The sequence below is a fragment of the Charadrius vociferus genome, unplaced genomic scaffold, assembly GCF_000708025.1.
Source record: "Charadrius vociferus isolate BGI_N301 unplaced genomic scaffold, ASM70802v2 scaffold335, whole genome shotgun sequence".
In the NCBI taxonomy this organism is placed as follows: domain Eukaryota; kingdom Metazoa; phylum Chordata; class Aves; order Charadriiformes; family Charadriidae; genus Charadrius; species Charadrius vociferus.
Genome location: NW_009648455.1, coordinates 250019 through 263959, shown reverse-complemented (window position 1 = coordinate 263959; position 13941 = coordinate 250019). Strand labels below are relative to the sequence as shown.

Sequence of the window (13941 nt, the reverse complement as noted above, 5' to 3'; positions counted from 1 at the left end):
GGGGGGGGAGGGGCGAGAGGCTTAAACAAACACATCAGTTTTGGTAGGTCGCTGCTCTGGGTTCCTACATTGATGCCTCTGTCTCCAGCTACTCTGATTTTTCTTGTCCCTCTTCCCTAGACACCTAAACTTTGGGAAAAAAAAGAAAAAAAAACCCAAAAAACTAGCAAAAGCTATTTCTCCTCACTTGCCACTGCTTGGTTTGGCGGCTGCTGTTGTTCTGTTTGATTCTAAGTCTCTTACAGGGACAATGATGTTATATCTGCTTTTAGAGAGCTGTAGCCCAGTTCACAACACAACATTTTAAATTTAAAGGAAGACGCTGATTTGTAAGCAAAGACCTTTAACCTCGTGTTTAGCCTAGCGTTAGGTTTGATACCTTAATTCTACACCTTTGGCAACAACAATTACCCTTCTGATAATAATAAATGAGCTCTGCTATGCAAATCAGTGCATTCCTTGAAAAGCAGAAACCACCACCCCGCACCATGTAAAGCTCGGGAACTCTGTAGATGTTTATTTTTATAAGTAATGATGAGTTCTACTTCTTGTTTTAGACAAGGACTTCCAAAACATGCCTTGCGGCATCATCCACTGCCGGAACCACGGGCTGAGGTGTGCCCAACCACTCCCACGGCTGAAAGCCACCGTGAGAACTCAAGGTACCGGTTGAAACATAAAACGATTCTTTTTCTGGAGAGAATGGCAAAACCAGGTGTTTGAGTTACCTTTACTTTGAGTCCATAGGGTTCGGCTTTACCTCCGATCTGTAGTGCTGCAAAACATGTCCTTCCTCTTTTGGAAATAATAAAAAGTGCTTAGCCGTGTTCGGTTCCCAGCTTCCAAATAGCCTGTGTCATCTAATTTTATGGCAGAAACAAGAGGAGAAAAGATAAAAATAATTCCTGAGTGGTGTAGAACTGGGACTAGAAATAGTCTGTGGCTTAACTAAGATAATTTGTGGTAAATCTGTGTTTGTTTTGCTTGACCTCTAGACTTCCTATATCGTTGAGATTATTAGGAGTTACAGTTGTTATAATTACTTTTGTACTGCTGAAATGCCTGTGAAGTAAATATTTACCCTGTGAAAATGTTATCAGTGCTAAGACCTCTTCTGATGTATTTATGCTTTTTTGTACAGAAAGAAAAGTTTACCTACCTGCTCTTTTTGTCATTGTGTATCATTGGGTTTATTTTTTTTTCTTTCTTAACATGTGCATTTCAGGGAGTCTGAAGTGAAGGAATCGGATTACCCTTCTGTTACTCCAGTTGATGATAGGAATTCATGGTCTCCTAGTGAGAGTTACGCCGATGCCTCCACCGAAGACAGCTCGGTCTTCTCTTGGGGCTATGATGTGAGTAGAACGTAACCATCCAAGCCAGATGTAGCACAGCGAGTAGAAGGACATCTGAAATATCATTGCAAACACATTTCAGGATAAGAATGAGGATTGGATCTGTCAATAAATCACGATAGTGGTTATAGAAAGAACATCTTTATCTGTTCCCCATCTTTCCTTTCTCTCAGATCAAAACATATTAGGCTCAGGTTATTCAGTTAATATTCTGCACTTCCGCCTAAAACTTTGGAAATGCAAATCATTGAATGCGTAAGTGTATCTCTACAGCATAATAAACGCTGTTGTTGTGGAATCCCAAACACAAGTGGCTGACTTTCAGACACTTGTTGTGAGTTTATCAAACTCCTGCATACTTGCATGTTTCTCAAAATATAGTAAGCCCCTAAAAGGCTATTTTCATTTAGAAATATTTGTTTTACTCTCCATCTACCAAAAGAAAGTGTGCTATTGCTTTCTCTGAGGTGAGATGGAACTGTTTAGATTTAAATTACCCAAGAACTGACCCCATTTTCTAGCTACACGATGACATGTAACAAAGGTCCTAAACATCCTTCACTTCCACAGTGCTTCACGCCGGTCTGCATTGCTTTTTGTTTTGCTGTTATCTGTGGACATTGCAAGCAACAAATTTTCCATTTCATTAAAATGTCGCTGAATTTTGTCCTTCCTGCTCTGATTTCTTCTATGTAAATTACTGTCTTTAACTTAATGTCATAATACAGATATTTCAAAATGTTTTAATAGTTTTTCTGTTGTGTCAACGTGAGCTTTTTATGTAGCTACCATTAGTCCTAACAGCAATCTGCATCATCTCTGGCGTGGAAATGATTTAAAGTTAATGTCTTTCTATGCAAAAGAAATTGGAACTGGTTAAATCAGTCCCACTAAGCTTCAAACAAATAGTTTTTTTTTTCAATTATAAAAAAAAATCAATTAAAAAAAAACCCCACCGAATGCTATTCACTGGGTATTTATTGAATAATTTTCCTGTCTAGGAATTTGATAAAGCTGCCACACAACAAGTTGAGCAAATGTTCAGACAAATCGATGAGCTTCTCTATGAGCAGAAAGAAAATGTGCATGTTGAGGGACTGCGGGAAGAATGCCACCAGTGGACAGCCAACTTTCCTCATCTCAGGTATTTTACTAATAGATTCATGCTAGGGCCATCACAGAGTTATAAAAGGGCAGGGATGGAAACAGTTGCTTTTAAAACAACGTTAGTAGCAGGGTGGTTTTATGCAATTATATAGTAGATAGAGATAAAAAGGTCACTCTGGTAGTCTGCCTGCCATTGTCATTAATAAATGTTCTGCTATCTCTCATTTGGTTCCTTGCCAGAGGATTATTGCTATTTGCAACTGAATTGGCTTTAACATAGCAAAATTCTCTTAGGAAAGGTGTCTGGTAGAGCTAAAAGCCAGGTGCTTAAAATAATTTCAAAATCCTCCTACCCTAGCTCAGCAGTCCTTAAGGCTATCTGAAAACTTAAATTTTAAATCTTCATTACATGTACTGGAATAGTCAAATTCAAAAGTCTGACAATTAGCAGAGCATAAAAAAAACAAGCAAAATTTTCTTAATGTATTTACCTGACTTGAGGCAATCCGTATTAGGGAAAACACCGGAAACCACATTAAACTATCACCAAGAAAACCACATAGCTTCCCTGTAAAATGTTTAGGATTTGCTGCTGTGTGTTCTTATACACTTCAATAATCTTAACTTTCAACATTTTCTGATTTATTTGTCCTTTGCTTTTGCCACGGCAGGGTTGTGGGGAAGCAGATAGTGATGCCCACAGATGAAGGGTACGGATGGTATTCAAGTTCACCTTCTGGCAGTTTACGGTCCTCAGATGTAAGTTCACCACGAGAAAAAGATTCTAATGAGTAAGTACCAGTGGTTAACTCAGACTGTACCAAGGCGGGAAGGTAATTTTGTTCTCAGTGGACCGCAGTGACGGGCTTCTTAAAATGTGAAGCCTAACTCCTTTCTGTTAGGCTGAGATTTGGATGCATCACACTTTCTTTTTATCTAAAAGCACACAGCACACTTTTCTTTTTAACTAAAAGCAGTACATTCCAAATAGCAAGACTATGTAGCTGTGTTTGTTGCTAATGTCAATATACGGGTCAGTAAATAGAAATACCTTTGCTGCTGCTGACTTTTTAAGAATATGTATGTATTGTAGCTGGTTTTATTGTTAATCATCTATTAAATTTGTGTAGAAGTTAAAAAATACAAAGCACTACATTAGTACTACTTTTATTATTTAATGTTTTAGAATGCACCAAATGCTGCTATTTGAAGTGAAATAACAACTTACTTTCATTTCTGCTTTCTGAAAACGGTCACCTGTTCAGATTTAGTGTTTTTGGCAAGAAGGTACCTCTTTCTGTTACTCCCATTCACAAAAAGGCTGACCGTTCCAAGTCTCCAACCTTGTGCTCTCCAGAGAGCGAAGAAGGTGAAGATGGAGTAATTGTCTCTGAAGGCATAATGGAGGAATATTTAGCATTTGACCGCAGAGATGTGTAAGTATTGGATATTAAGACAGCAACTAGTACCAGTGTCCTGGAATTTCTGCTGTTAATATATATATATAAAATTGGTTTTGATGTTAGTTGATAAAGTATTTGATGAATTAATTTTTTTTCGTATCTTTCCTCTTAAGAACTTCCTAAGGCCTGAGGTTGCAAGGGCACTGGGAATTCTCCCAGTCCATTTCCTAAAACAATTTAGTTTGCTAAATTATTTTTCTGATTTATTTTTTTTTACCCGCATCTTTTCATACTAGCCTTTTTCATGCCTGGTTTAAATAGTTCATTCCACATAATGAAGAGCCTGCTATGTATTGGCACAGTTATTAAAACTTTTTAAAATGCCATTTATTTTTTTATACTAAGTCAAATTCATTGTTGGTTGTTATGCAGTAGCAGTGTGCTGCTTTGGTTTTGTACTAGCATTTTGGGTGGAATTGTACCTTTGCAGATTTTCAATGGTAATTTAGGAATTAGAGTGGATTTGATGCTTGCCTAGAAATAATTACCACTATTTTTATCCTAAGAAGAAAGGATTAAGGGTGGCATAAAGGAGATTCTTTTTGCCCCTTTATTCAACCCAACAATATGAACATATGGCCTGGGTAAGGGCTCTGGATGGTACTGTCAGTTCCTAACTACTTAATTGGCTTTAATGAATAAAGCCACTTAGCTGCATGGACCATGAGATTCAAATTGGTAGGTGACTTGCTTTGACCAGGCCAGAGAGACATTGCTGAACCAAACAATACATCTGTCTCTGTAAAATAATACTAGAAGTGTTATAGATTTTTCTCCCCTCCCCCACAAGGTTTGTAGCTTTTGATGGTAAGTACTAATTCAGGAAGTACGTATGAAAGCATAATAAATGTGCTTGCATCAGTATTATTTTCTCCCTTCTATAAAGTTTCTTTTGGCAGATGAACCTAAACTTTTTTTTTTTTTTAAAACACCTCAGAATACCTCTTGCATTGCAGAAGAGTCTGCAGCAAAGACCACTTGCTGCTGTTAATGATGGTTTCTCTCCCCTCTCATTGATTATGTCTAATTGTCTAAAACTGAATTAAGCCCTTGCCCTGAACACCTCCTGGCTGTTAGAGCAGCAGGCCAAGAGTGGCATTAAACAGCCATGAGTAGTAACGTTCCACTCTCACCTTCAGAATTCTGTAGTGACGTTAGATATGGAGCTTAACAATGTGATGAACAAATATCACTGTAGCTATTAATATTTATTTTTAAATGGAACTTTGATCTCCTTTGTAAATTATTATTCATGAACTATCATTTATAATCATTCTGTATGGGGAAACCAAGGCGTGCAGTAATAAGGTGATTGTCTCAGTCACCTCTCATTTAGGTCAGTGGTAGATTCTGGAAAAAATAAAAGTTCAGGTGCCCATTGTACAGAAGCTTGATTCTTTCACTAATAGACTGTTATCTGATATTGCTGTTTATTAAACTATCAGCTATCAGAAAATAATATTGTGTGCTAAATACAAATCTTCTCCTGAAGTAGTGTCCTTCAAGCTATTTGGCCAGCTGCCTTGACCTATTTCAGTTTAAGAGAAAATAGAACAGAAATGCAGCCTTAGCTGATGTTTTAATGATATTAAATAAATGCAAAAAAAATATAGGAGACAAAGAAAATGTATTTATGTTACAGGTAATGCTTACATTTTTACAGGGAGGAGGAGTTGCACGAGAGGAAAATAGGACTGTCCTCCAGTAGACGGAAACTGGGGTTTCCTCCTGTCTCTCCGTATTCCTGCATGAAGGATTCTGTGCTCACGTTTGTGTTTGATGATGTGTGGGGTGAAGTCCTGGGCTGCATGGAAGAATTAATCTGCAGACACTGGGAAGGGTCAGCCTCTGGTAACGATCACAGTTAAACTGAAGATTCACAAGGGGATTTCAGTTACTTAATTTTGCAAGGATGCAATGAGAATGAGATGTATTTGGGAATAATCTCTTCGGGGGGGGTTTACTTGGCTAACAGTACGAGGCATGCTTTCAAAAGATTTAATAGAGCTTACCATCTAAGAGGACTCTCCTTTAAAAAGTTGGATTTGTAGTACTGTCCACAACTAGCACCGCCAATAGTCTGTATTGACAGGAATTCTTTGTTGCTTTGCATAGATGATGAGAAAAATATCATAACAGTAGAAACAATCAGAGCAGATGCCGAAAGCCCTTTGCAGTTTGATCCTCTGCCAGTGTCGTTACCTCGTGTGCCACAAGCTAAAATGCCCTCAGTGACATCAAATCTGGTAAGTATTTTTAGCCAGCTGGTTCGTGTAGGTACGAATCAATACAGCGCTACCTAAGCAAACAGATTCGAGTACATCTGGGGACTGTTTAGATGCATAACTAGTTTGGATTTTGTATGAATGCTGACTGTCCTTTCCAACACTTAAGTTCTGTTATTCCTCAGTTGCAAGTTTTAAGTCCTACTTTTCTCTTCAAAACTTAGTATTTTATACACGTATTGGACAACCATGTGGTGACTGTTCATTAATGATGTAGTTCTACGTTTTAATGATGTTTGAACTAAATTGTGAGATCGAGCATTGCGTGTGTGAGATCACGTTCTCACTAGCTTATCTATAGTTATTTCATCAGGCAACAGAGGACAAATCTCAGTGCAGTTGTAAAATGGTGGGTTTTTTTCTCAGACACTGAATTTGACTATATAATCTGCTTTAGATGATCTGCTCCTAGAGTAGTGAGCATCAAAGTGTTACCTGTTTAACTCCATTTTAATTCAGTTCCTTCTTACTTCTTTTTATTTCTTTCTCCTTTATTTCTACACCCTGCCTCTTCCTCATGTTTCCTGTACTGTATGCGTAGTGCCCAAAACCCAGATGTGGCCGCAAAAACAAAAAGAGGAGAAAAACACCTCAAGTATGTATGCTGGAGAGATTAAAGCTCTGGTATTTTCCATTTGCTGTCATTATGGTGGGTGGAATTTGATGGTTTTCCAGATCAGTCTGTATTCCAGGAAAGGAGTTTGCAGTTCTGTTCTTAACATAAAATGTCAACACACACTGAAAATTAGTTTCATAAAGCTTCTGATTATAGCCATTGGTGGAAGATCCTGTCATGCAAATGAGAAGCTCAGTTGGGGTGGGATACATTTTCTACGCACTACCATTTGCAAGGAAAATGGAATGCTAAGATGCCTGTCTTACAGGGGGAAATGATATAACTGAGTATCTATCTGGATGTCATGGAAGAAATTGATTTCTTTCCTCCGAAACTATTTACTACGACAAAATACGTAACCGTGTGTATGTCTCTGCCAAACAGTAATTTACTTATTTTTTAAACTTTCAGGTAAATGTCTCTCAAGGGTCAAGTAGCAGCTCTCAACGTAATCTAAATGGCTTGATGGTGATACATGGGATCCAGTTACAGCAAAGGAATCTGCCTGTAATGGAGAAAACACTGTAAGAACTATAGACCATCAGTTGAAAAGTAGAGCACTCTCACAGTGAGAGGGATTCAATCCAAAACGTTGTGAGATGATTTTCTACACTGGAGAAAGCCATTCTCAATTATTTTCCTGCTTGTTTGTCTATGTGTTTATCCTCTATGAAACAGTATGCCTCTAGTACAGGTTTTCTGTTTTCTTGCTGCTGGTTTACCACTTAGTGAACAGCCGTGGCATTACTGTTGGCACTAACTGACATCCTGAAAAGAGATGAAGCTCAGAATGGGATAGAGGAACTGATTTGCTCACATCCAAGAAGTGGACTTGTGTTAGATCTGAACTATGGATGTGTGTGAAAACAGTTTACAGTGTGTGGGGTTTTTTTTTAATCTGTTCTGTGACTTTTTTACTGGGATCTTCAATCAGAAAGTTCATAGTTAAGGAAAAAAAATAAAGATACGCTTCTCTCTTCTTTTCCATCCCCTCTCCTTTTCTAATTTAGCTGTAAATTACTTTATATAGTTACGTAAAAAGGAAAAAAAGAGACTCCTGTAGATGAGTACTTTGGTAACAGGTAGTTATCGGTCATGTTGATCATATCTTTTTTGTGATTCTTTTGTTAGGGACCTGGATGACAAACGGCCAGGCTCCAGCTCCATCCTCTCTTCCAGAGTGTGGCCAAATCGTGCTCTAGAGCTCAGTACATCATCCTTGTCACGTTCCACAAGAAGGCGAAACCCACCACCACGTACCCTGCATCCCATCAACACAAGCCACTCTCGTACTGGGACCCCAGGGTCTGTGGACGATGTCTTCAGGGGAACTCGACTGTACGTTTCAAAACCAGTTTCTCACTGCAAGTTACCATATTTAGAGAACCCAGCTTATACAAAAAGCATTCAGTTGAATAGAAGGAATAGGAATTATTTGATTAAAGAAATTAATCGCCCATTAAAGCACAGTTTCCCCTGAGGAAGCTCAGTTGCTGAAGTTTATGTTTACTATGCTACAAGGCACATATTTAGGCAGTTTTGAACATGAACTATAGCTCTCAGCCTGTCCCGTACAAGCAAAGCAAATACCACCATCTCTTTCTTGACATCAGCTTTCTTTTTCTATAGCCTGTTTTCAAGATGAACTTGGAAGTCCACAGTTTTTGGTTATCAGCTGCCTGTTGCTACGCTAGCCCAGACTGGGCTATAAAGAAGGTGTCCATCTTAGATAACCTGTTACCAATCTAACTGAAGATAACCAAAGGGCTCTTACTGACCTCAGTGAACCTCCAATCATGTTTAGAATATCTTAGTTTTGTTTGGCATAATGATGTGATTGAGTTTAGTCATCTACAGGGAGTACAGGGTATTAGGAAACAATGCAGGGTTTAAAATACTGTATTCCACGTTTTGTAAATTTGATGTAATTTCCTTTTAGTTTTGCAGTTCATAGGTAAACTCCTCCAGCCTGTTATTTTTGTCATGTACTATTTAGAGATTTGTTCCTTGTCTCTTTGCAACTGATGTTTCTACATTCTCCCAATATTTTATGCTTCTGTTCCCTTTCCTCAGGCTTCAATCAATTTAACAATTGTTAACGTCTCCCCTTTATTATATTAGCATATATGTTTAAATGTACGTAGACAGCACTAGGAAGGTCCTCTTTAAAATGGTGATTACGGTTTGAAGCTTTTCTAATGTATTCTTACAGAACATCCTTCCTTTAGTCAAAACACGTATAGAGCTAAGGCCTCTTGATCATTTCTAGCGCTTCTCAGTCATACAATAATATACAGACACCTCTAGTGAAAAAGGCTTTCATATGAAAAGGCTATATCTAGAAAATAGAATACTTACATGCCTCCTGTGACTAAGCTTAATTCATTTTGTATTTTGTGCGATTAAATTGGTTTAGCTCCCTTTAGAAGGCTTCTAAAAGCTTCTTGCACCTCGTTCCTTCAAATACTCAAACAAAATATGGAGAAGGTAGAAGCCTTGTTTTACCCCCCGATGTTTTATATGACACTTGTAATCAAGTGAAAGAGCTGCAATATGCATTGGCATTATGTAGCTTTTTATGTTCTCTGCTTAAAAGATGGCCCGCTGCTATTTTCTAGGCTCATTGTTTATCTTCAATTGCTAGGCTGAATTTAGCAGTAAGCAGTAGTTCATCCTCAAGGATATGAACAAAGAGCAGAAAACAATGCCATGCCTGGGAATGGGCAAACAAGATTCTACCATTGTATGGCAACTGCTCATGAAGAACCGCTCATGCTTTATGTACGCACACCTTTATTCTGCAATACCAGCTGCACAGCACACTCCTTCAAAATGCACTGGATGAGAGGTGCATTTTAACCACCAACTAGCTTTTATATACATCCATTACCAGGATTTCTGCTGGGGCATTCATTCTCAGACTTACTTTGCCTATGTGCTTAATAGTAAACATTCTGAAAACTTCACCTGCTGTAGAAGTCCTCTTTTAAATATAGTCTCCAATAGTCAGCCCTAACAGCAGGATCTTACAGCAAAATTTTGCAACCCTTGGTTTTAACATTGTCTACATAATGCCAAACAAACTGACAATATTTTATGTTTACGCAATGCCAAACATATAAACTGTATGTTTTTTCTGTTCTTATCGGTGCATTTCAGTCTGACTGCACATGAGCAGCTGACCTCACCCTCCCCACTGCCACTAAGCCGAAATAACCTCCTACCACCTATCAGTACCACCACTGTGGCAGAGCACGTGAGCACTGGAGGCTCCCAGAGGCAAACGGTAATACGCACAATCATTTAATTTTATTATTGAGTAGTCTAAAATTGTAATCACTGCTGATCAATTACCAAACCCAAGAGTTCCAGTTTATTTGTTATCTTCTAAGTGACAGCAACTGAAACAGATGTACAAAAAATGCCACAGCAATTTTGACTAACACTATCACCCAGAATTAAATGCTTTAATTCCAATTAATGCTAGTAGTTTTTCCTCCCCATAACTAGGTGTAGAATGATTGACTTGGAAAATCATCTTTAATTCCTAGGCTAATTATTTTAAATGTACTGCTACAATAAGAAGAAGTTGTAACTATATTATTCTGCAATGCAGAAATCTCGAGGGAACTCAAGTCGAGCTCACAGTGTAACAACACAAGAAGATACCCACCAGCAGCTACAGGAGCGGCTTTTGTTACCTGATCATTTCTCCAAGCCTAACAGAGCCAGCACATTCTTGGTAAAGTATGGCAAATTATACTAGATCACCCTTAGTTACTGAATAGTGAGCTTTGACAATTAACATAGGTAAACATTACTTGAGAACCAAATATCACAGGTGATCAATGCCAGGGAGTTCATCAAGCTTGCCACTTGATTAGATACTCACAGGTTAACAGAAACATCATTGCTTGGCACTTCTGAAACAAACAGGGCAAGTCACTTGTTCGTGGATAGCTATTGCGCTAGAGCCCTCACAGCCAGCTCCTGACTACACCTATATGCAGCTGCTGGTACTAAAATTTTCTTGAAAAATACAAGTTTGACATGCTTGTGGAAAAAGCCAAGCCTTACCTTAGATGTAACAGTCAGTCTGTTATCTGCACTGGTGAGCTGGTCTTCTGTGAAGACTTAAGAAGAACTGTGGGGTAGGAGAGGATGCTTTAAAGTTTTGCATAGACAATAGGAAGTCATTCCTACAGCTATATTCAGAAAGGCAAGGATAGGATAGTCTTCATTGCTTTCTTGCACAAGGTGGCTGTGCTATTAATGTCCAGTCTGTTTCAGTACCAAATGCTCTTGGTTTAATTTACTGAAACACCTACTCTACTGATATATCTTGTCCTAGCTAACAAAGAATTTTTATCTAAGCTTTAAAAGCTGTTAACTTCAACAATAGCTTTTAAGTAGCTGCTGGTTTGGTTTCTGTGTTTAATTTCAAGATCCTTGAGCAGTTAGGAGTGTACAAACTTTTTAACATCTATTTGGAAACAACAGTTTCCCAGAGTGGTGAGAATGCCTTTAACTGGCCCAGTGATCATTCTAAGAGTGTTATAAAAGTATATTTTCCACTCCTAAAGTTGATTTAAATCTTCTTAATCTTGTAAAAGCTCTAGTCAGACCTTTACAACATCTTATAAATTGGGAAATACATATGTTTAAGTAGTTTGTAGTTCCATTTACATGTTGATGTTTAAAGTTTTTTATGCAAACATAAGTAACTTGAACTGTCTTTTCAGCCAGATCCACAGCACCGCCGTTCTTGCACTGTTATTGATTATAGTAACCAATCTTGGACAAGCAAAGGATCGTCAGGTTCAGGTATGCTTATCAGTCACAGAATTTAATAAGATCAAGAGGTAAGCTTTTGGGACAGGGAGGCATTTCCTACATAGGTAATTACATTGAGGAGGTTTTTCTAAGTTCTATTTCGTGTTTTAAATTTTCCATTATACAAGTCTTACACTTGCATGTAGAGTACAATTGGGTGTGTGGTTGTCTGTTTATTTTATTCCTACCTAGTATATTAAATCCTTTAAGGAAGCTTATTGTAATCAGCCCCAATGCCTCTCACATCCAATTTAAGAGCAGGACTTGCCAATTTCAACAGAACTAGCAACAAATACTTTCTGGCCAAGGATTTTTCTGCTGCTAAGCTATACAACTGAAAGAAATTGTGTAACATCCAAAAGAAACTTATTTGCACTGTATCTGGAAGAGATTGTACTAGAATCGCACTAGGTCAACTCAGTATATTTTAAAGCCAGTAACTGTACCAGTACAATTCACCTGCATCCTCTGAAATCAGAGTATCATTGTACTGTTTATTTGTAACACATGAATGAACTTTTAGTTACTTGGCATAACCTAAAATGATTCTCATCTAAAATGACTTCTTTTTAATTGATCAAAGTATCAAGGCAGCAGGAAGGCATTTGTGTTGTGAATGGGATGCATACTCTTCCCTCCAGTTTCCCTTCCTTCACTGCAAAGTCATCTCCTTAAATTGTTTACAGTTAGCACACTTGGAAAATAGCCTTCATATATGCTTCAGAATAGCTACACAGTCACAACCAGGGTTGCCTCTTTTTTCGTAGTAGGAAGCCACAAAACTAAGTTGTACGTATGTACACAAGTGTTACGGCAGACTAATGAACTTTACTTATTTCAACTGTACCTTCAGAGATTCAGGTTTTTCACCTCACGGCACACACGAAGAGCTAGGCTAGTCAGTTGAAAGGGAGTTTGTTCAGAGATTATAGCAGAGCAAAACTTAACTTTTGTGTCCTGGAAGAGCTTTACTGAATGCTGTCTTCGTAACTCTCACCCGAGTTCACCTTGAGCACTCCCTGTTGACTTTGCACTGATGCTTATCACCTCCACCTGGAGCAGGTGGCATAGAGCAGGGGATTAGATGCACTTTCTGAAAACTAGGTCTGTCAAGACAAGTTACAGCGGATTCCTTTCATCACAGTGTTTGGGGATTCCTTATGGAGTTGTCAGAATTTCTCATATAAAAATAAACTAACAAGACAGGGTTGAAGCTGCAAAAGTTAACGGAAGCTGCAAAAGTTAAGGTACCAAGTATGTGGGTGATCAGGAGAGGTCTTTTGCTTGTTTAGTAGTGGAATGGCCTACTACTGCTACTAAAGAGGCAATTTGAGTTTAACAAAGGCACTAAACTGAAGTAACTTTAAGCAAGAAAGGAGTGTTTCCTACTGAAATAAATATCTGCTCCCCTCAAAAAAAAAGCAACCCGGTATCTTTAAATGCAAGATGAGTTTTATGACTGCTGTATTAACAACCCCCCCCCAAAAAAAATTGATAGCAGCAGAGTAAGGGATACTTCATGAGATATCAAAGAATACAGTAGTTCCCTGCAATGCAGCAACCATGAAAGCACAAACTTTGCCTCTTTTGGAAGGCCAGTCACTCGTCTCAAACTTGAGTTAAGTTACATATAATGTAGTTGATAGTCACGTATTAGAAGAAAATGCCAAAAAAAAAAAAAAAAAGAGGGCATTTTAATTTTAAGCTAAAGGAGATGTGCTTGATACTTAGTTTTAATACCTTCCAGAAGTTTTCAAGTTGTGCATGATCTCTGTTTATTAGGTCTTCAGCTGCATGGTTCTGTGAAAGCCCACCATCGAAGTGGATCAGTCACAAAAAGCAAACAGGGGTTCTGACGTGCCATGAAGAAGTATCTGTCCATCTTGAGAGTCCTGAACCACATCTTATTCTCAGCAATGTCAGTGTTGTTTACAGAGAGTTTTCAGACACCCTTCCTTATGAATATTTATTTTTATAAAAATCTAAGAAGCAGCTGCCAAAGATTAGAAGGGGTATACTTAAACATTCCATTTTCTACCAGTAGAAAAAGTTATACTCCAGTGGAAGGGTGACTATACTCCAGTGGATAGTAAAGCCTAGCTCCTAGAAAATCTAGCAAACGCTCTCAGTCATTGCTGTTTTCCCTTTACTGGCTTGTGTCTGGTTCATGTCGTTACAGGCATGTACTGCAGAACCTGCTGATTTTTCCGTTGGCTCTACAAAAGATTGATCAGGCCTTCTGTAGCAGTAGTAATTTAAATTTTTAAAGCTATATTTATATG

General features: G+C 38.2%; 1 protein-coding gene across 1 annotated transcript; it reads left to right on the top strand.

Moving 5' to 3' along the window:
- The first annotated feature begins 534 nt into the window (after nt 1-534).
- On the top strand, nt 535-13515 carry FAM149B1 (family with sequence similarity 149, member B1). Its single transcript, XM_009885645.1, has 14 exons — nt 535-662; nt 1226-1355; nt 2357-2499; nt 3134-3253; nt 3728-3898; nt 5589-5776; nt 6041-6171; nt 6752-6805; nt 7238-7350; nt 7958-8164; nt 9986-10112; nt 10443-10568; nt 11569-11650; nt 13442-13515. Exons 1-14 carry the CDS (start codon nt 535-537, stop codon nt 13513-13515), a joined length of 1794 nt encoding a protein of 597 aa, XP_009883947.1.
- The last annotated feature ends 426 nt before the right edge of the window (nt 13516-13941 follow it).